Source organism: Schistocerca americana, chromosome 3 (assembly GCF_021461395.2).
Source record: "Schistocerca americana isolate TAMUIC-IGC-003095 chromosome 3, iqSchAmer2.1, whole genome shotgun sequence".
Classification (NCBI taxonomy): domain Eukaryota; kingdom Metazoa; phylum Arthropoda; class Insecta; order Orthoptera; family Acrididae; genus Schistocerca; species Schistocerca americana.
Window position 1 is genome coordinate 609,475,075 of NC_060121.1, and position 23,997 is coordinate 609,499,071.

The 23,997-nt window shown below is 41.3% G+C and overlaps 1 protein-coding gene across 1 annotated transcript in view; it reads right to left on the reverse strand.

The window, feature by feature from the left end:
• Window positions 1–8,925: 8,925 nt before the first annotated feature.
• Window positions 8,926–23,997, reverse strand: part of LOC124606782 — a 45,110-nt gene continuing 30,038 nt past the window's right edge. Inside the window, exons 5-6 of the mRNA XM_047138845.1 lie at window positions 18,045–18,203; window positions 8,926–9,933 (exon numbers count right to left, since the gene is read on the reverse strand). Of these exons, the coding sequence (XP_046994801.1) occupies window positions 9,661–9,933; window positions 18,045–18,203 (432 nt within the window). The 3' untranslated portion in view covers window positions 8,926–9,660. The remainder of the gene's footprint in view (window positions 9,934–18,044; window positions 18,204–23,997) is intronic.

Below are 23,997 nucleotides of genomic sequence, written 5' to 3' on the forward strand. Positions count from 1 at the left end.
AACTATGCTGAGAAATAAAAATGTAGACATGAAGAATGAAGATGTAGAATTTTAATAACATTTCTTTTATTTAAAAAGCCTTAAGCATTTTCGCATAAGAAATTGGGAGGCTCTACTTTTCAGCACGCCCTCGAAAAAGACTGTCGTATTGCGCAGTCCACTTGAGAAACTGAATTATATTTTTGTGTATTTCATTATTAGCTATTTAAGACGTGAATACACTCACCATTTGTATGTTTCAAATGTTTAAGCTGCAGTCCTACGCGCTTCTATGTGCGTGAGATTGACACCTAGAAAGGTAATAGTGGTAAAATGCTAAGGACGTTTATTAAGTAATACAACACATTTTTCTCTGGCATTGGCGCGTGGGGTAGTCTTGTCACGGTCTGCGCGGCTCCCCCCTTCGGAGGTTCGAGTACTGCCTCGGGCATGGGTGTGCTTGTCACGCATAGCGTAAGTTTGTTTAAGTTAGATTAATTAGTGTGTAAGCTTAGGGACCGATGACGTCAGCAGTTTGATCCCACAAGAACTTACCACAAATTTCCAATTTCTCCGCCAATTTCGGTTGAAAACATGCGGGATTTGTTGTGGGACGTAGTGTGATGTTCCTGTTTCAGCCTCTACGTTCAGGAAGTTCCAATGGGTAGTGGCGCTATACGTAGCCCTCGAAACGACGTCTGTAACGGAGATATGTTCCAAGCAGAATGCTGTCGTTGACTTCTTATGGTGGAAAACCAGGGATCGAAGATATTCACAGGTGCTTGCAAAATGTATACGGAGGCCTGGCAGTGAACAAAAGCACGGTGAGTCATTGAACAAAGTGTGTGTCTCCATCGCAACAAGCTTGTGCAAACCTGTCCAATCTCCAATATGCAGGCATACCACAAACAACTGTGCTACTCGCCGAAATTAAAGAAAGAACTTCATCGTGGTCATCACAAAAATGGAAACGAACTTCTACTTGTCGATGACAAAGTAAGGCCTCACACAAGCCTGCGCACTCGAGAATAGCTGACAAAACTTCATTGCACTGTTCTTCCAAATCCACCCTACAGATCGGACTTCCATCTGTTTGGCCAATGAAGGGTGCACTACGAGAGAGCAGTACTAGGGTTAAGGGACGATTATTGATGCAGCAAAATGTTGGCTCCGAGGTCGATAAATAAAGTGGTTCCATGCGGGAATAAAGGTCCTCCCAGTAAGGTCGTGTAAGGCCGTCGTATTGAACGGAGTTTATGTTGAAAAATAGGTTTTTGTAACCAAAAAATGATGAGAGTAAATGGTACATTGGAATCCTGAATAGAAGCAAACTGCTTTAAAAAAAATGAAATAAAAATTAAAAATCTAAAAAAATCAAATTTTATCATCATTATTTGCAATAAACTGGGCTTGACGTAACATTTTTTATCATATCATTGCCAAATGCAACTGTGATTGACGTAACTTAATTCCATATTTATTATATTCATTTTTATTTACGCGGACGTTGCACAGTGCAAAGAGCATATTTTCCAGACCTTAACTCACATTAGAGGTGCTCAATAGTGTTTGTTACTCCCCAATTGTCAGTAGGTACATGCTATTAACTGACGTCACTGACACCAATTGCCAGGGAATGCGCGGCACCAGCCCGCTTCGGAGATATATTTATTTAGTTGCCTCCCTGCAGGTGCAAACAAATTCTATGGGAGAAAATGGAAGGGCTGAGCTCTCTACCCGTATAGGCACCCTCTGGAAACACGCCGTAATGGGCAGCACAGTTCGAAACTTGGAGAGATGCTCTATTCAGTGGTATCTGTGATTTCTCTTTTCTACCGGTAGTTTCCGCACAGTATTCTTCTGAAACATAGGCAGACAATGAAAGACATTTAGTCTTTCATCGTCAATATGTGTGGTACTCAATGTCTCTATACCATACAACGCCAGTGGAAATACACTATCCAGTCACCTTAATGTGACTCTGTGTTTAAAGCATGAATAACCACCTTTTGTACCTCAGAGCGCTGCGAGATGTGCAGGAAATGAGTCAATGAGGTTGTGGAAGTGACCGACAGAGATGTGGATTCATGCTGACTCCAGAGCCTAGGCCAGCTGTGCTTGGGTTGTCGGTTCAGAATTCCTTGCGCGAGCAGCCTAATTGAGATGATCCCACAGATTCCCAATTGAGTTTAAAGCCGGGGAGTTTGACGGCCAGGGAAGTACGATAAATTCATCCTGGTGTTCTTCAAACCACGCACGTATATTGTGAACTTCGTAACACGTTACACTGTCTTGCTGGTATATTTCATTGCTCCGAGGAAAAACAAACTGCATGTAAGGGTGGACATAGTCCCCAAGGATAGATGGAAATGGAAATGAGCGTTTGGCGTCATTGGCTGGAAGGCCCTTTGGGGAGCAGGTCCGGCCGCCGTGGTGCAGGTCTTATTACATCTTATTACATTCGACGCCACATTGGGCGACCTGCGCGCCGAATGGGGATGAAATGATGATGAAGACAACACCCAGTCCCTGAGCAGAGAAAATTCCCCAGCCTAGCCGGGAATCGAACCCGGGCCCGTAGGACGGCAATCCGTCACGCTGACCACGCAGCTATCGGGGCGGACCTCAAGGATAGATGAATACTTGTGATGGTCCACTATGCCCTCCAGAATTACGAAATCACCCAAAGAATGCCACGAAAACATTCCTCAGACCACAAAACTGAGTCCTCCAGCCTGCACCCATCCGATTGGTTACGAGGTGTTTGCTTTCAGACGTTTCACGTCTTATATACCAACGCCCATTTGTCATCTAAAAGGCCACATGTCACCAATTAGTAGACGTCCAGTTTTGGTTTTGGCGTTGAAATCCTAGCCATCGTAGCCGATCAACAGCAGTCAGCTTGCGGGCGTGGAACAAGCGCCTACTGCAGTGTACCATAAGCAGCAATTTCTCTGGAAGGCCATTGAGCCCCTTGTCTCATCTGGGCGGTCAGTTGCTTAACATTTGCACGTCTATTCACCCGTAAACATATCCGTAGCCATTGTTCATCTCTGTCTCCTATAGCCCATGGTGCACCACTGTTATCTCAGCACCAATTTTGGTTAGCGCTGCTTTGCCATGCACAGTACACTTTAACCTTGACGACACACAAGCAGCTTACAAATTTAGCCGTTTCGCAAATTTCTCACTCTTGGTCGGATAGCCAATTATCAAGCTGTTTTGGACGTAAGATAAATCACTCCATTTCCACAATACGACAACGATAGCACTATTATCCGCGTCCCCCGACACGCCTTATATAACTTCCACTTCTAGTGCTACTACCTGCCGTCTGTGAGTGCTCATTTCACGTTGACGCCGAACATAGATGGTCGTCACATTAATGTGACTGGACCAGGTAGTATTGAATTATATACCTTGAATCTGGTTAAGCTAGAGAGAATGTTTGAACTCATCATCTGTTTAATGCTCAATTTTAAGCATTAATTATTATCTTCAGTTGAAAGTTTCTGTGGCTGTTAAATTAGGAACCCAGGTATTTCAAGTTTTTTTCTTTGGTCACACTCAGATCTCCAACTTGAAACGGAACGCATTGAATGGGAATCCTCCAGTAAGGTTTTCCACCCAGTGTATGTCGAGAATGGCCTTGCCGCAGTGGATACACCGGTTCCCGCGAGATCACCAAAGTTAAGTGCTGTCGGGCGTGGCCGGCACTTGGATGGGTGACCATCCAGCCGCCATGCGCTGTTGCCATTTTTTGGGGTGCACTCAGCCTCGTGATGCCAATTGATGAGCTACTCGACCGAATAGTAGCGGCTCCGATCAAAGAAAACCATCATAACGACCGGGAGCGCGGTGTGCTGACCACACGCCCCTCCTATCCGCATCCTCAACTGAGGATGACACGGCGGTCGGATGGTCCTGATGGGCCACTTGTGGCATGAAGACGGAGTGCTTTATATGTCGAGCCCTTAAGGAACAGCAAGTACTACGGACTATATGAAATGAAGTAGCAGCAAATCACTGTGCTGAAAATGAAAGCTATAAGACTTCAGTGAGCAGTGCATGTGGCCCGCATAGTCAATCACTGTAGAGCCAAAGTAGTGCTGGTGGGATGATCTGAAGGATAACGTCTACGTACCAGCCACTGGAGGCACATTGCGAGGTCAGCACATTATCTTAAAGGTTGAGGAGGGCCGGATAAATATGTAAGTACCGACCATCTACAAACTTAAAAGTGACTATCTTCGGTAATGAGCACATAAAAGTTCCTTGTAACAATAAACGTTATGAAAGATACCAGAAAATTCGCATTTTACGCCGCACAGTATTTTCAAGTCAAATATCATCTCATTAAAGCCAAATACACTCCTGGAAATGGAAAAAAGAACACATTGACACCGGTGTGTCAGACCCACCATACTTGCTCCGGACACTGCGAGAGGGCTGTACAAGCAATGATCACACGCACGGCACAGCGGACACACCAGGAACCGCGGTGTTGGCCGTCGAATGGCGCTAGCTGCGCAGCATTTGTGCACCGCCGCCGTCAGTGTCAGCCAGTTTGCCGTGGCATACGGAGCTCCATCGCAGTCTTTAACACTGGTAGCATGCCGCGACAGCGTGGACGTGAACCGTATGTGCAGTTGACGGACTTTGAGTGAGGGCGTATAGTGGGCATGCGGGAGGCCGGGTGGACGTACCGCCGAATTGCTCAACACGTGGGGCGTGAGGTCTCCACAGTACATCGATGTTGTCGCCAGTGGTCGGCGGAAGGTGCACGTGCCCGTCGATCTGGGACCAGACCGCAGCGACGCACGGATGCACGCCAAGACCGTAGGATCCTATGCAGTGCCGTAGGGGACCGCACCGCCACTTCCCAGCAAATTAGGGACACTGTTGCTCCTGGGGTATCGGCGAGGACCATTCGCAACCATCTCCATGAAGCTGGGCTACGGTCCCGCACACCGTTAGGCCGTCTTCCGCTCACGCCCCAACATCGTGCAGCCCGCCTCCAGTGGTGTCGCGACAGGCGTGAATGGAGGGACGAATGGAGACGTGTCGTCTTCAGCGATGAGAGTCGCTTCTGCCTTGGTGCCAATGATGGTCGTATGCGTGTTTGGCGCCGTGCAGATGAGCGCCACAATCAGGACTGCATACGACCGAGGCACACAGGCCCAACACCTGGCATCATGGTGTGGGGAGCGATCTCCTACACTAGCTGTACACCACTGGTGATTGTCGAGGGGACACTGAATAGTGCACGGTACATCCAAACCGTCATCGAACCCATCGTTCTACCATTCCTAGACCGGCAAGGGAACTTGCTGTTCCAACAGGACAATGCACGTCCGCATGTATCCTGTGCCACCCAACGTGCTCTAGAAGGTGTAAGTCAACTACCCTGGCCAGCAAGATCTCCGGATCTGTCCCCCATTGAGCATGTTTGGGACTGGATGAAGCGTCGTCTCACGCGGTCTGCACGTCCAGCACGAACGCTGGTCCAACTGAGGCGCCAGGTGGAAATGGCATGGCAAGTCGTTCCACAGGACTACATCCAGCATCTCTACGATCGTCTCCATGGGAGAATAGCAGCCTGCATTGCTGCGAAAGGTGGATATACACTGTACTAGTGCCAACATTGTGCATGCTCTGTTGCCTGTGTCTATGTGCCTGTGGTTCTGTCAGTGTGATCATGTGATGTATCTGACCCCAGGAATGTGTCAATAAAGTTTCCCCTTCCTGGGACAATGAATTCACGGTGTTCTTATTTCAATATCCAGGAGTGTATTTGTCATAATGGTTCAAATGGCTCTGAGCACTATGGGACTCAACTGCTGTGGTCATGTCCCCTAGAACTTAGAACTACTTAAACCTAACTAACCTAGACATCACACACATCCATGCCCGAGGCAGGATTCGAACCTGCGACCGTAGCAGTCGCACGGTTCCGGACTGCGCGCCTAGAACCGCGAGACCACCGCGGCCGGCATTTGTCATACTTATTCATAGTATCTGCCACGGCTGTCAAGAAAAGAATTTCACAGTTTATTGTCAGCAAATTGTACAATATTCAACCGTTGTTAAGCTGAAGTTCTAACACTAACCATTGTTACGCTAAAGTTCTAACACTTTGCAGAAAAGTTGTTAGAACTTTACAGTGCTTGTTAGTGTGTCAGCTTTGTCAAGAAGAAAAAACGGTTGCATACTTCTTAACTAGAACGAAATTCACAGTCATAAATGAATGGATTACTTATCATTCTATTCTACTCGGCAATCGGTCGACCATTATGAAACAATGCAGAAAAATGGCCATACACATAGTATGCTTCACCATATGCTTAATGCTCTTATTTCCTTATTTAACTTCCAGGGCTCACAAAAATTCACGAAAATGATTACGACAGATACGCTGGGTTAATGCATTGCTCGATCCACCGAATATTTTGCAGAACAGCTAGCTGCACGAACTGCACATCGTCTCCATTAGGTCTCACTGGTTAATAGGAGTACAATAATAGTTTCTTGCACACTGTTGAATCAAAGCTATACGTGAGACATTTACAAACAACAGGCCATGAAAGGTGAAATGTGTTTGTAATTTAATGATCACTGTGACGTCTATTCATGTTGAGGAAGTCAGAGATTTGTGAGAGAGTGAGACTAAACCAGCTGATCATCACATACAACAGAGACTTTTCTCGCCCAAAATTAGTTAGTTACTTAGTTACGTGTTCCACTGATCAACCTCACGGTAACCGATACAATGTGTAACATGTCAAGTGCATAAGAAATACATACATGAATGAAAATTTTTTTTTCTTTTTTTAAGCTTAAAAGTTTTATTACCTCCCCATTTCCTTAAATGGCACAATATTCTTATATTATACCTATATATTTATTTATTCCTATTCAAAAATTCATCTACGGTATGGAAAGAATTATCAAGCAGATATGATTTCAGTTTATTTTCAAAACTGTTGCTACTATCTTTCAGACATATCATTTCATCTGGCAATTTAACGAAAAGTTTCACAGCAGCATATTTTACTCCATTCCGTGTAAGAGATAGGTTAAGCAGAGGCTAGTGTAAGTCTTTCTTTCTTCTTTTATTACAATCATGAATATCACTGTCATTTTTAAACTGGTCCATGTTGTTGAGAAGAAAGTGATTGAGGGAAAAACACCGAAAAATTACATTTGGTCGGCGAGAGACCAGATCCTCGCGAAGTCCAAAACAACTGCAAAGCTTTGCTCCATTGCCTGTATATGTTAATTTAATTTATCGCCGGCCGAAGTGGCCGTGCGGTTCTAGGCGCTGCAGTCTGGAAACGCGAGACCGCTACGGTCGCAGGTTCGAATCCTGCCTCGGGCATGGATGTGTGTGATGTCCTTAGTTAGGTTTAACTAGTTCTAAGTTCTAGGGGACTAATGACCTCAGAAGTTGAGTCCCATAGTGCTCAGAGCCATTTGAACCATTTTTTTTAATTCATCTTTTATATGTTGCAACATTGAGAGGTTCATGGATGACATGTGTCAGTTATTTATTACTTTTTATGGTTATTATTTAACGTTTAACTTTTATAGCTTTAACAGTGATTTTGTGGAAGAATGTCGGCTATTGATATATGCGTTATTATATTACGAGTATACATTTAGCTAATGGGAATATACTTGGACATCATCATATAAGGTAACATACGGTACTCTTATATGGAATAGAATAGGATATTTCGGTACAAACTATTGTGCAGCTGCTAATTTCGTCTTCTGTTTTGCAAATTAGAAAATGGGTACCATACACAGATTTCTTATTGACTTAAATTTAACTTATGGGTCAGTCCTAATATTTTGCCCTCTTCTAGATTGCCACACTACAAATATCAGTCAGTCCTGAATTACCGTCTAAAAAAAAAGTTAACTGAATGTCATGTTGCCCGCATCTCGTGGTCGTGCGGTAGCGTTCTCGCTTCCCACGCCCGGGTTCCCGGGTTCGATTCCCGGCAGGGTCAGGGATTTTCTCTGCCTCGTGATGGCTGGGTGTTGTGTGATGTCCTTAGGTTAGTTAGGTTTAAGTAGTTCTAAGTCCTAGGGCACTGATGACCACAGATGTTAAGTCCCATAGTCCTCAGAGCCAATGTCATGTTATGGAAAGGAATAAACCTTTCCTTACATAAAAGTATCCGTCAGAGACGCCCAGTGTAACGATCACATAACAACTAAAACCGTATTTCCTCAAAAAATTAGGAAACTAAGAATAAAAATTTATTAATTTAAGACGAGAAGTATTTCCACATGAAAACAATGTCCACGAGTAGAGAGATGTATGGAGGAAGATTACAGTGTTTTTGGATTATTTTTCTAGTCAGTGCTTTACAATTTGAATATAAGTCTACAATTATTGACGACCATTTGTGGACATTTATAGAAATATCCAAATAGTGCTTTCCTGTCAGTAAAAGTGGAAATCACAAGGATAAAATAACTGTAATAAGGAAGATAGTTTAAGGAACTGGTATTAGTCTATCATTATGTTTATTAAAGTAATTTGGAAAAATCACAGTAAATCTGAATGTGTGGCAGTTTTGGGATCAGAAACAGGCCCTCTGTGAATTCAAATACAGTGTCCTATAGTTGCAACACTCACTTGGTTGATGTAATGTGAATGCACAGTGAACTGTCATGGGTCTCTCAAACTGTTCACCGGAATGTTGACAATTCTGGAAAACAATAGAGCTTTATTTACAAATTATGTAAAACTTATTCATGTACAATCCCATATACAGATACGCTTTATCACTGCGCTCAACTGAAATTCGCAAGATACAGGGACATTAACTATTAACGACACAAACTAAATTCCTTTTTATCGTATGAACGAACTTTTCTGTCACATAACGATGATATGCCTTTTATCGATGCACTCACTTTTCAACTTAATACTAAATGTGGTAAAAAATAACGGACTATATTTTACTTAACAATAACTTTTTTTGCAAAATTCATAATACATTTGAGACTATAACATATACATACATAAATATATCATTTATCGTAATATCTTAAGTTCGCTTAGTATTATCTGTCACCACACCCAGACTAAAGTAAAATACTTGCTCTGATTGCTCAAAAAATCGAATCTGATTCTTAGTTGACTGGCAAGTTAGTATCACAAAAGTTTCTTCACATACCTTCCGATCATGACATGGATGACTTTTCCGAAAGGACAGTCAGAAGTTTCTCTCCAACCACCTCTAACAGTGATACTAACTGGGACATTTCAAATCCAACATTTACAGATTTTTGTGTAGGAACTTCCATTTAGCACCCATTATGTTGTGATAAGAAACTGAAATAACTGCTATTTTGATGGGATTTGTGTGAAAATTAACAAAAAGTGAGTAAAATCTTTACGTATATTATAGGTGAATGAACTGTTAAGTTTTCTGAAGTGGTAGTCTGACGTATGGTGTATCCTCTCTCTCTCTCCCCCATATATATATCTGGGAAAAACTTGCATTTATTTCAGTATGACTTGCACCCTGAAATTAATAAACAGTAGTTTTCCATGACTGCTATCTAAAACGTAAAGAAAATATTTCAGATTTCTGAAGACGGCTGCAGATTTAAGGAGAGCAGGAACAAAAGGAACGGAAACGCCGATGATGAGAAGAAGGTCTACCCAGATCGCTCTATTCTGTTTGCGGATTCGTCTTCCATGGAAGAAGAAGACGGTGAGGAAGAGGAGGAGGACGAGGAGGAGGTTGAGGAGGAAGAGGAGTTGTTTGCGGCCCCGTTTGATGACTCTCCGCCGAGAGGTGGACCAACACGTGGCACCAGAAGCTCGATGGGTTCTGTCGTGCTCACTGGGGCGTTGATGTCCAGCCGCAGTTTGGCAGCAACGAATGGCTTGGCGGCTTCCACAAGCTGCTGCTTCCTCTCTGCTGCGTTCTGTGGGCGTACGAGAAACAACAATACTATGTTTAGTCGATGAAACAGCAGATCAGTCTCAGGCGACAGACGAGTTCAACTGTCAGTTGAAGAGATGCTGTAAGATAAGTGTCAACAGAAGTAAAACAATGGTTGTGGAGCGCAGAAGAATAATTCTTAATTATTAAATCATTTAATGCTGACGCATCCAGATTAACATATTAGACACTAGCAAATAAGTGGTGCTATTTGGGTAGAAATGGAATTGACGATGGCAGAAATAAAGAAGGTATAAAATGCAGGCTTGGCATTTCAAGAAATTTATTTTCTGAGAATTAGAAATATCTTAATAATGAATATAAATTTAAGTGTGACGAATTCGTTTCTGAAAGTATTAATAATTCTAATGGAACGTCTTTCGCTACATATAGAACCTCTTAATGCAGTTAAGAAATGGATTACCCAATACACTTTATAAATTTTTTTATACAAAACAAAAAAATTCAGAATTAATATGACTTCACCTTTCATACAGTTTTAATAACATAAATAATATGATATTCGTTATTTTCAAATAACTTCATTATTTCTCATTGTTTGGATTCATTTCGAAATGTGTTTATTTAATATTTCCATTTGAAGTCATTAATCGTTAGTTATAAACTTTAGAATAACATCAAACAGGATTAGAAATGAGTACGTCATTTGTTATGTAAAATACTTTGCTTGAGATACACACAACCTTAGTTAGTATGTACGGTGGTGGCAGAAACAAGACGTAATTGTTGGTGCATACTACCGTATAGAAGACTTCTAATTTCATGACTTTATTCGTGAGATTTAATTCAGATGATTCTTTCTGATGAAATTTGCGAGACACATTGGTGTCTTGCTTTATTGTAACATCCAACCATAACTTAATTAAAACATTCATCTGTGTACAGAGCCCCGTGTACAAAGCTAAGAAACAGTTAGTACGTTTTTATACAACCCCTATAGGATTTACGCACCTCAATTATTTTATTTGATGTTCATTTATTCGATGTCTTCTTCTACGTGTCCCGGTGTTTGCATGTGAGCGAACAGGACGGAATCCACCATTGTTCTGCATTATTATTAGACGGAGAATTTAAGGGATCGTAGCTATTATATTAAAAGCCAAGGCGCAGCGATGTACCAATATACTATCGAATGCAATCACGAAAAAGTAATGTGAGATGTAAGGTAAATAATTGTATATATTACCTGTTAATATTTAAGTTTCCAAAGAATGAATTCAAAATTTTGTGTATTTGAATGTGTTTAAGGAAAGATGTACAAATTTTGTGGCTGACTGCTTGTATTCCTAGAGGCGTAGACTTCAACTAAGATGATCTGCTATACTAAAAAACAAGCACCTGTAGACTGTTAATTGCTGATACCTTGAGATAGGCAACTAGCAGTCTCCAGTGACCTAACCTTTTGACTCTTAGCTGCTTGAGTCATTCTTAACATTTACGGAGAATAATAGTTATAACGAAAAAGGTCTCAAACAGTTTTTCCATTAGTAGCAAAAACCTTATGAACTTTAATTCTATTGTCGCGTGTAATACCGTCTTGTTTAAAAATTATTCTTCCAATGAGCCACGCTTTCGTCGAGGAGCTACTATAACAAGACGAGTAATGAGATTTTTATTCCGCGATCTTCCTTCTCACTCATTTTGACTGCTGTACACTAGTTTCTTCATTGCTAAAAAATGCAGTTGATTCAAAAAACAATTAACAACATTTTTCAAGTTCAAACACATAATTATTTTATGCATTAATAGAAGGGAGAGTCGTCACATAGTCCTATACGGAAGCGAAACATTAATGATAAACAGTATGCGCAAAGAGAGAAAAAAAGCTTTAGAAACACTAAAGAAGAATGCTAAAGACCCGATTTTTATTGAGTCGACGCCCGGAGAAAATAATTGTTAGTATAATTTGTCCTAAACAAGCGATTCATCCATACGACAAATTCTGTGGATTCAAGGAATAATTAATGTGATAAAGTGGGGGATGCAAAAGTTTTAGAGAAAGTCTAGAGCTTAAACAAAGCAAGCAGGTTCAACTGGATATACGTTGCAGTAAAAATATGTAGAGATAAAGGGAATGCAAAAACAGACTATTGCACTGCATTGAAGCAGTCTTCGCATTGAACATCACAATAACAACAAAAGAAGTAGGCATTACTTTCTGACTAATTGTTCGTACACTGGTGCTTCAAAGGTCTTAGCGCAGATAAGTTTTATAGTCCCGATCACTTCAGCTGAAAAATTTGCCATGAGTACCCTAGACCAAATTCGATGAACGTAGGTAACGAATTTATATACGTTTTTATAGATTCTGCCAATTGAATGGAATTGCTGTTTCCTTAGAGTATAGCTCAACTTCAAAGGTCTTAGTGCAGATAAGTTTTATACTCACGATCACTTCAGCTGAAAAATTTGCCATCAGTACCTTAGACCAAATTCGATGAACGTAGGTAACGAACTTATATACGTTTTTATAGATTCTGCCAGTTGAATGGAATTGCTGTTTCCTTAGAGTATAGCTCAACTTTGTCCCTTACACGTACTTTAGTTCAGGCTGACAGATTGGTTTCGTAAGAGTATGAGTCTTACTAATTTTCTCAGAGCAAAGTTTCTGTAGACCGTCATTAGAGAAACATCTTTTGCAATTATGTAGGTTCTTTCGCAGGATTGGTACGCGTTCCTTGATACAGGGCAGCATCGCCATAATTTCATCGTAATTTCGGTAATAAACGATAAAAGAAATTTAGAGAAAGTTCAAAGGTTTACTTTAAATTTGGTTTACTCATACAGTGAAAGCGTTAGGGAAATTAGAGCTCAAGTTGCAGGTGTAAGTCCAAATTTTTGATACCATTTAACTTGACAGTTACATATAAAACACTCTGTGCGTGAAAATAATGCCAAAATGCACTTAGTTTGGAATTAGGTACTGAATTGTAAGTTTTCCGTTAGAACAAGGTAATTTATTTCGTAGATAAAAGAGAAACATGAGTACCATCATTAAAATTATCCTATTAGGAATTCATTATGTTCTCTACTCCAACTGCACAAAACCTGCACTGCTAGGTATTAAATTTTTAGCAAGAAGAATACAAAATATCAAAAATTCACTTACTATGGGTATACAGTGTAGCATGGAGAATGCGAGATTTTTAGGTGATATGGGAGTTCATGAAGTACTAAATTCAGTACACAGAGCTGCCACCTCTGGCAGGAGCAACGGCCTCGCGTCTAATTGAGCTTGGATGACGCAGTCGAGAATGTCATTCACGATAGTTGAACTTAATGGCAAGAGATCGTCATCGTAGCGACTGGCTCGTATGCCAAACTCTCGGCAACCCACGACCAAATTTTTCCAGTTGTGGACAACGTGCTGGACAAGGCAACAATCGAACACCCTCTGTTCAAAAATGGTTCAAATGGCTCTGAGCACTGTGGGACTCGACTTCTGAGGTCATCAGTCCCCTATAACTTAGAACTACTTAAACCTAATTAACCTAAGGACATCACACACATCCAAGCCAGGATTCGAACCTGGGACCGTAGCGGTCACGCGGTTCAGACTGTAGCGCCTAGAACCGCTCGGCCACACCGGCAGGCGAACACCCTATGTATCGCAGTAGTTCTGTACAGCTTGGGAAACGTGCGGTCTTGCATTATTTTTTTGAAAGAAAACGTTAGAGACATCAACAGCTTCTGGGTACCTGCTCCGACAAGCTGCATGTTAAGTGTTCCTCTTTCGCCAGATGGTCACCACTACATATGCAGCCTTCAAATAATATACGAAATGAGAACGAAATATGGTGTGCCATACATAGGTCGCTGCTTGGAAATTGCTGCAATTTTGATACCGTACGTGTTCACAACAATTTGTAGGTCTTTAATATAGCTAATAACGACGGTGTTATATAGAAGTTATGCCGATTACACAGAACCTCTATGGCTTTCTTACGTCACATGTTTTGAGTCAGCTGTCCAGTAACGAAAAATACCTGTAGTCTTGAAAACAGTATTCAAAACTGTCTGTGGTGTAAGGTCATGAACTTCGTGCGGGTCGCTGTTTCAGCGTGTCAGAATTCAGATTCTGCAGTCCATGTACTAAATACCCAATGGGATTTTTTATTACTAATATGGATGTTCAAAACCAAATAATAAGTGCGCTGAGTGAACACTAGCAGGAAAAACTAGTTTTACTTCGTTAACTGTTGTACAACAGAATTTATTTTTAGTAGCTTTTCTGGTAGTTAAAACGCTACCAAAACATCAGAGGTCCATCTTCGGCCGAACTACACTCCCCACAAAGCGCAGGTTATCTCATCATCTGGTCATCTGCACACTGGGTGCCTTGCAGCATTTGAAAAGAGGTAAAATCGACACCCATCGGACAACACTGTATTCCTCCAGTCGATTATATCCAGTTTCTCAATTGTTTGGTCTACTGAAGATGAGCAGCATGAAAAATGGCGCTCTGCGAGATATCCGACTCGAAATGTCCATTGCATATAGTTTTCTTAAGAAATGTTCACTTGGAAAGTGGTTGAGATGGACCTGTATTCACTGACAGCAACAATGCCTGCATTGTTTGAAGCCATTTGTCATTGACAAGGCGTGGTAGTCGTCTGTTGTCCCTGTCGATTAGTATTATGCAGTGACTGACTTTCTGTGAAGCGTTTAGCGACTTGCTCTACGATTAAGGATCTTCGGCTCACACCGTCTCACGCAACCTAATGAAAAAATTAAGACAAAATTTAATTGATGTCATCTTTTATCATAAAACTCTACAATTCAAGCTGGCGAAGTATTGTTCAGTTTCTCTACTATCTCTCAGTAGCTAAAAGCAAGAAATCGCGCAATATGCTGCCGTCAGAAATTTTCAATAGAAAGCTATTTGGACTTTAGATGCTCCAATGCGCAGTTTTCTTTTTCTCCACGAGCTCGACCTTTTCGCTTCCTTGCGTCGTGCATACATCATGCATGCGTGGAAAAGAACACTATAGTAACTGCTTCAGCAGCTGGTAAGCCCAAGTGTGCGCTCTTGAGCAGGAGGGTGCCCAGAGGTCTTGAAACACGGCAGCCAGCTTCAAATGTCATACTTACCAACAGCTAAGGGGAAAAACAGTCTACAGTTAGTATTCACAATGCTCTCGATCGCACTGCAATGACCTACAACACTTTATCGCTTTCCACTTTTATGAGTCATCATCAGATGTCGTTCAAAGGTGTCTGAATTCCTAAGGGAGAAAACTGCGTCGGTCATCGGTCCCTAGACTTACACACTACTTAAACTAACTTAAAGTTAACTTATGCTAAGAAAACACACACACACACAAGCCCGAGGCAGAACTCGAACCTCCGGTGAGAGGGGCCGTGCAGTCCGTGACATGACGACTTAAACCGCGCTGCTCATTATCAGAAACACCATCTTATTACAATAGTAACATGTCGAAAAGTCATATGTCGTCCATTTTCGCCACCTGTACATCTCAAGGAGAACCGCAGCAAGTCACATACAGAAGCATTCATAAACATAGGATAAAAGGCACACTAAAGTTACATTTACCAACAGCAATTAAGCGTAAAAAACACAAACCTGGTCAATAAAGTGTTCAAAGAGAATAAAGAGATGGATAAAATCTAAATATGTACAGTTAGCTGAAGCATACTAATTAAACATTTCACACTCATAAGTCAAATATTGTTTGGATAACAGAGGGTAGGGAGTAGTAAAAAATGTACATTACTGAATAATAACAAGGTGTCTGTCGGTGATAAATTGTAATATTTCAATAAATCTTATTGTAAAATTCCAGCAGCGAAAGAATGCTCTTATCAGAGCACAAAAAACTCTGATGTCCTACTTTTTTTTTTAGAAAACTCTGACTCTTAAATGTGCTGCCAGCTGCCTCATTTTAGAGTCCTCAGTATCTTTAAAAATTTTCACAAAATTTTGACATGCAAACAAATTTATGGTCTTTTTAACATGCAACTCACCTCTCACTCCCACAAGTTCCCCAAACTGTAACTCACTCACACCTACTAACCCATCATCGCATGTCACCCATACCCAACCACTCCGACTTGCCTATTCTGACTCACTCATTCAGTCCAATTCATTGCCGTTATTCTTTGTGTGGCTCTAACTGACACTGTCCTCTGTCCTGAAGGGCCACAGTCTCCCTCATCCTGTCCTACTAATATCACCGTCTCCCTTTTGCTGTCTCTTACTACTACTATCTCTCACTGCTGCTGTCTCTTCTCATTGACACTATTATCCTCGTTATCACTGCCAGAGATTCTGTCTCTCATTATCACTGGCTCTCACCCCCTTCCACATTGTCCTCCTTTTTATTTCTGGCACTGTCTCCTTCACTCTTTTTCTGGTACTGCTCTGTCACTGTCAACTATGTTGCACTGCCACTCTATCCCTCTCTTACTCTAACACTGCCATTGTCTCTTTCGTGCTCACTGCCACTGTATCCCTCTCTTACTCTAACACTGCCATTGTTTCTTTCGTGCTTTCTACATCACGACCGCAGTCTACCATCTTCCAGTGTTTTTTTTTAAATTTTCAGTCTTTTCTCCACTGCCAGTGTCTCGTGTCGAGTATTTTCGTATGCCAAAATTTGTAGGGCATATGACTCGACTGAAAGACGTTATGGCTCGATCCAATTTTGATAGTTTACTTATATGAAATTGTAATAACTGAGGTGTGTGTAATTATACAGTCAGAACCGATTTTGTACGCACAAAAATTTTACATATGCTACAGAAAAATGTGTTTGCAGAACCCATCTGATGATAACGGTGACACTTTACAGCATATTTGTCTGTGCTTTTGAACCTACGTTTTTCCTCACACTGACTTGTACGTGCGTTCAAATGGCTCTCAGCACTATGGGACTTAACATCAATGGTCATCAGTCCCCTAGAACTTAGAACTACTTAAACCTAACTAACCTAAGGACAGCACACAACACCCAGCCATCACGAGGCAGAGAAAATCCCTGACCCCGCCGGGAATCGAACCCGGGAACCCGGGCGTGGGAAGCGAGAACGCTACCGCACGACCACGAGATGCGGGCTGTACGTGCGTGTTTCACGTGTAATAGTAGTGTAACTTTGAACCTCTGTATCTCGGAAACGGATAAAGATATCAAGAAAATTTTCCAAGCTGTTCGAGATTGTGATCTTAAAAATTTCAGCCACGTTTCAATCATTTGCTGTGCATAGCCGTCTCGGAATTCGCGGCTCGGTTTTGGTACCGAAAAAAAATGTTCTTGGGCTTTTTTTTGGGGGGGGGGGGTGAGTGGGAAGGGACCGCCCATGAACCGAATGATGCCACCATAAGCACCTTAAGGCACCGAAGACCTCATCTAAAGCAAAACTAACCAGCCGATTTGCTCCACTTGCCTTAGCTGGAGGAAGTGTGAAATGTTCAAATTTTGACCCTTACTGCAAGATAGTTACAGAAAGATGATTCTTCTCTTGAATATAAAAAATGTGTGTGAAACCTGCTAAGGTCATCAGTCCCTAAGCTTACACACTACTTAACCTAAATTATCTTAAGGATAAACACACACACCCATGCCCGAGGGAGGACTCTTGAACGTAAAAATAGTCCCTAGCCAAAGGGCTATCCAAAATATTTGTCCCTACCTTTCTATCACCAACAGATCTCGACGTATGAGCCACTGAAAAATCCCATTTTGATCCATGGTGTTATGGAGTATAAGAGGTACACATGTTGCAGCATGCGTACTAATGCTCAGGATCTGTGATGAATAGTTCTAACCTCTTCAATTTTCTTGAGTTTTACCACTCATTAATTGTGTTGAGGTGCTGACTCAGCCTTTCAGTATATATGAAACAATAAAAAACTAACTATGTAACTGATTAGCTAACTGATGTCAGATGAACGAATTGTAAGACCTGTTACTTCAGTAATACTTCTTTAAAATGATTCTTGACATTTGAAACGAGTAGACTGTTAGAAGTTAGCCATTGCAATCGAGACAACTGTGGACAGACTGTGATCCAGTTTAGCGTTGTAACCTCTCATTAAGAAACGGTTTAACGCACCGTGATGAGGCTGCCGGCAATCTTTGAGATGTTGGTGATGAGACTGAAGCTGCCGCCGAACAGCTCGTCTGGAATCATGAGGCTGACGCGGGTGCGGGGAAACTCGGGAACCTCGTCGGGCGTGGTGGAGCGCGGCGGAGCAGCGGTGCCCCTGCCGTCCTGCAACACGCAACACTCACGTCAACTCAGCCGGTGGTCAGTAACGCGGAGTTTTCAAGTCTTTAATCAGGATAACTGAGAAAGCGACACTGACTTCGATTATTCTGAATTATACTTACTTACTTTAGAAGTGAAGGAAAAAAGTAAACAATACAGATACCACAGATAAAGATATCAACATATGAAATACGTAAACGGAGGTGTCGAACAGCGTAGAAGGGAGATATACGAGTGGACTGGAGATTTCACTATAATTAGGAAAGAATCATGTTATATCTGTAAGCAACGTATATCTGGAGACACTTGGAAATTTACAATCGGAAATGAAGTGCGTAACTGTGCCTGTTTTGAAGGAGTTGTACGAGCACACGGCCTACGAAATTGAAAGCTGATTAAATTAGATATAGTTATTGTTCAATATCTAGTCAATCTAAAATGTGCCGAGATTGATTCTCTTCCTTGCCTGAAAGCAACCTCAGTGCAGTATCTATGGTGGCAACTCGAACATACATCTGCAAACAACAGGTGTGTCTTCGACCCGTGGTGAGCAGTGTGAGCAGGCATTGGTAAGTAGTGGACATGCGAATGTAGGATGACAACATTGTTGTGCCACAAATCTCAGTGAAGTTACATCTCTAAATCACGTGCTTTACACTTTCTTTAGAGTGATCTGAAGAAGAGAAAGGTTTGTGCAAAAAATTTGTCGCGTACACCTTGATTCGCGAAACAAAAGTAGTGAGATGTGCATGCCACCAAGGCTTGGCTGAAATGGAAATCGTGGACAGTTCACTTCTGGAAAACCGACCACGGGTGACGAGACTTGCTGTCTTCAATATTACTCTGCCACAAATAACGAAGTGTAGAAATCCACATCAAGAGTCAATGACCGAGCGAGGTGGCGCAGTGGTTAGCACACTGGTCTCGCATTCGGGAGGACGACGGTTCAAGCCCGCGTCCGGCCATCCTGATTTAGGTTTTCCGTGATTTCCCTAAATCGCTCCAGGCAAATGCCGGGATGGTTCCTTTCAAAGGGCACGGCCGATTTCCTTCCCCATCCGCCCCTAATCCGATGAGACCGATGACCTCGCTGTCTGGTCTCCTTCCCCAAAAACCAACCAACCAACCAACCAAGAGTCAATGTTTTGACGACATAGCCAACATTGAAGCCAATGTGACGCGTGGGTTGGACTACATCACGAAGAATTGGTTTTGTGACAGTATCACATGGTTGTATGAGCATTCTGAGTAGCAGAAACCTTTCTGCGCCAAGGAAAGTGGCTTTAAATCTTTATGTAGAGTATTGGTACTGTTAGTATGACTACACTGGACGAAAAACTTCGCTTTAGTTCCCTTATGTAGATATCCTGTGAATATTTCTTATGAGCTACAAATATCAATACCATGTCTTTCTAAGAGAAATGGAACTTCCACATATGAACTATGGTTTCATAGGACTACGTGACAAACGTTAAATTACACGCATGCTGATACCAAAGGCGTGTTTCTAAAATATAGAAGTAATAAAATGCATAATTCTTTGTATACCAAAATAAAACTGAGAAGGTTATTGATTTCATGTTTACATAACAGTGGACCCGTCGTTGCAGGCCACAAGGGAGATATTGCAGAAATGCGGCACAAACAACAGTTCAGATTCCTAGATGTGTGTCACTTCTGTTGTATCAACGTTTATTTCATAGTAGTTTCAATAATTACTATACACGTATTTTCAGTCGTACTTTCATTTATATAACTGTTTCATCTCTTAGCGAACTTTCAGGCTGGGAAACTAAATGCACTGATTTTCTATTATGAGGGTTACACGCTATGCTAACAGAGCTACGTTGTTCTATTAACACTTGAATCAAACATATAGGAGCTGTGAAAAATATCGAGGCATTGTTAATTAAGGAGAAAATGTAAATACGATATATAGACGATTTGTTGCGCTGGCTGGAAATATCCGGTACTCACTACTAAATAACCATATGGCCGCACACTTGTGCAATCAAGCAGTTAACATAGGAGATGGAGATGCAGCAATGTGGAGATCTTACAATCAATAAAAACTAGTAAAAGACTTCTCTGCACTACCTATCTGGGTCACCAGTGTTACTGTAAGAGTGGGCAGCTATTTGCTCAGTTACATTACTGCTCATTCGTATCTGATGGACCTTGCATTCTCTGTGTCGTATTAAGAGCTACATAATCGTTTTGCTTAAGACGCAAATTGATACCCTTTCATAACTTATAGGGTTTCAACATCTGCTGCCCACGTAACGTCGAAGAAAAGACTAATTGCAAATACCACTCAAGATGTTCGCATGGTACTCAAAACTAGTTGGAAATAAACATTACTATCGAGGGTGAAGATCAAAAACTTATACCGAGACTTTCAGAAAGGAAGAATGTAACAAAATCACTGTATCTAAAATCAGATTTCCCAGGGTTGACAAACAGTCTAACAAGCGAATTATTTTTTAAATAAGAAAATGAAGCATTTGCTACTTGTAGCTCGATTAATGCTGCAACAGGGAGGAGGATGTAATTATAATCAAGATTTTTATGATCTAGTTCATTGACTACCTTCGTTACTTACAGCTTATTCTGATTATACGAACGTATATTTTAGTGTGGAGGAAGTGAAAATTAGACGTTTCATTATTGCAATCGTTGTTACTAAAATGTACGCACCTGTAAAGTAATAACTGTCTGATTAAATTCACATACAGTTTGTTTTGAAATCTAGTCTGCAGCTGTTTGCACTTTACCTACTCGGAAGGACCTAAAATTTTTTATCGCTGATAAGATTTGTTCCTCATTGTTGATGTAGCATTTTTAAGGGAAATTTCATTATGGTTCTACACGTACAGTGGTAAAACAAGTGTTAAACGCCTAATTCAAAATACCATTCGTTCCCATCTTGTAATACATTTGTGCTTCGGAAATACGATGATGGTGGTGGAGCGGAGATTTGTGCCCGTCAGTCTCATGATTTTGCAGCAGACTGTAACTCACATACGGATTTAATTTTTGGTATTTTGTTTGGGAGTATGCACTCTGTGCCAGAAAAACTAACCCTGACCTTTTACCTAAATGCATTCGCAGAATTACAAATATATGTATTTCAAAAATTAGAATGTTTGCTTTTCCAATCCCTCATGGCATATTAAACTTCTGCTCTGGATCAGCTCTCTAACCAGGAATCGTGCCTTCCATGTCCAGTCACCTTACCAACTGCGTTGTAAAAGCAAAACTCCCAATCCGAGCTCACAGCTTCATTCTTGGAAACAAAGCTCCCTCTGTAGCAAAGTAATTTCCTTATGGTATCCTTTCTTACAAGAATGCTAATCCACCTAGTTATCCAGGGAAAAACCTACGAAGTTCGGAGAGTATGGTAGAGGTACTGGGAGAACTGCTGTTATGAGCTGGTCATAGGTGGTGACTTCATAGCTCAATGGATAAAGATTGCTCGCGGAAGGCAGATCTTTGCTTCGAATTCCGGTCTGACACACAGCTTTAATGTCAGGAAGTTCCAATGACCTCATTGCCTCATAACTTGAAAAATTCATAAAATAGCGACAATTTTTTAATATCAATTTTCATGCTGCCATAGTCAAATTTGTATCACGAAAAGTAAGAAGGTTACCGAAGTCATTTGGTCAGCGGCGCCCTGTTACATCACACGTCACAGTATCCAGGAAACCAGTTTTTTTTGTTATTATTTCACGTTAGCCTGCTGCTGGATCAGATCCTTTGTATTCCTTTGGTCTTTTTGTAGAAAATACGGCAAACGTAATTTCATCAGTTTTTCGTAGTGTTCTTATATGAGACAGAATTACGATGACTGTAGTCGTAGGTGTGACGATTAGGTCCTTACACCCTTGTCCAATACATAACGTTGCTTGTACGGCTGAAAATACCTGTTTGTTAAGTGATGTTATTCTGATGTCAAGCTCTATGTGAGTAGATCTGTCTCGTCTCGTTTATTTTGCCACCAATGTATAGTGATAATCCAATAATTTGTACCCGAATAGTTATCATCGTTTCACTAAGCTTCGGAGACGACATGCCATTCAACAGGCTCCTCAGAAGCCAAATTTCTCTTCCGACACCACGGCACCTCTGTTAGAGGTAAGTAGGGTATGAAACCCTTTCATATACGCCAAAACATTATTTACAATGGCGCAACTGTGCTTTTTGTTCGAGCTGGACATATGGGCTGGAGGAGATGGGAAGGTACGGTGAGGTTGGGTACAGTTGAATGAATCTGTGGACCATATCGCAACTATCAAGCAAAAGAGACCTTAACTCGGGATTCAAATGAGAAGAAATCCACAAATTCGTAAAATTTGGGAACGGGAATAGCACAATATTTCTCCTTAGAAGACCAAAAGCTAGCCTTTTTAGGGGAACAGAGAGTATCATGACATATGCCAGTTTCTCGTTTTTGTTTGTGAGCAATTGTAGAGCCTATGGCTGATTCTGGAAATGAGTAATAAGAATTGGATATATTATTGGCTCCGTAGATTCTCAGTGAGCATGTGGACAATATCAGATAAACAAATATACGTAATGCTAAATTTCAAATGACTTGAAACTGTAATATTTCTACCACACATTCTAAGACAGCTGATTCTCAAGTTTTTTTTTTTACGTCATGCTGTAGAACAACTTCTTCTAAAAACCAGGTACGGTAGACTAAATCATTGCCCTACACTGAAGTAATTGTAGTTATGACATTTTTATTGTTGTGTCTAGGCAAGACAGCCTAGACACAATGAGAGGAAGCCGAAAGGCACGCGCTTAAACTCACGCAGGCTGGCGTGAGGTCTGAAACAGGATACGTAATGAATGCTATAAAGAAAAGTACGTAGCTTCTGGAATACTTAACTTTAATCCACATTTGTAGAACATCGCTCTTGATGATACATTAATAGAATCTCAATATCAATTGAATACGGCGCCTTGCTAGGTCGTAGCAAATGTAGCTGAAGGCTATGCTAACTATCGTCTCGGTAAATGAGAGCGTATATGTCAGCGAACCGTTCCTTGCAAAGTCGGCTGTACAACTGGGGCGAGTGCTAGTAAGTCTCTCTAGACCTGCCGTGTGGCGGCGCTCGGTCTGCAATTACTGACAGTGGCGACACGCGGGTCCGCCGTATACTAACGGTCCGCGGCCGATTTAAAGGCTACCACCTAGCAAGTGTGGTGTCTGGCGGTGACACCACATTTATCACGTGAAAACGCAGTGCCTTACGCTTAATACAAACCACCTACAGTATGATTGAGAATTACCACTCATTTACCGGTACCAAAAGCGTTATAAGGTACAAGAATCTATTAAATATGAAACTCACACTGAATACTTTTTATTGCCACGAAGTGTGTAAATGGGTTATTTACTATGACGCTGTGATGTGCGACATTTCTCTCACTGTTGCTGAACTGGCATTCTGAAACACTGGCGTTCAAATCCCTGACCGGATATCCAAATTTAAGCTCCTTGGTGTCTTCACATCGCTCCAGACAATAGTGAATGGTTTCTCTGAATAGACTACTAATAGTTTCTTTGCCCATACTTGTCCACTTATGTAAGGGTGTTTAATAAAATGTATAGCAGTTGTGTTAAAAATACGCCCCTGAAGGTGCAATTAATGGTTGTGAGTTGACAGTTATATTTCAGCAACAGGAAATAAAGCAAGACTTACGTTTTATATGGACTGTAATTTGTTGGGAATAATCTGAAGCTTACATCAAAGTAGGCACAAGAAACTGGTTTCTGAGTGAGGGA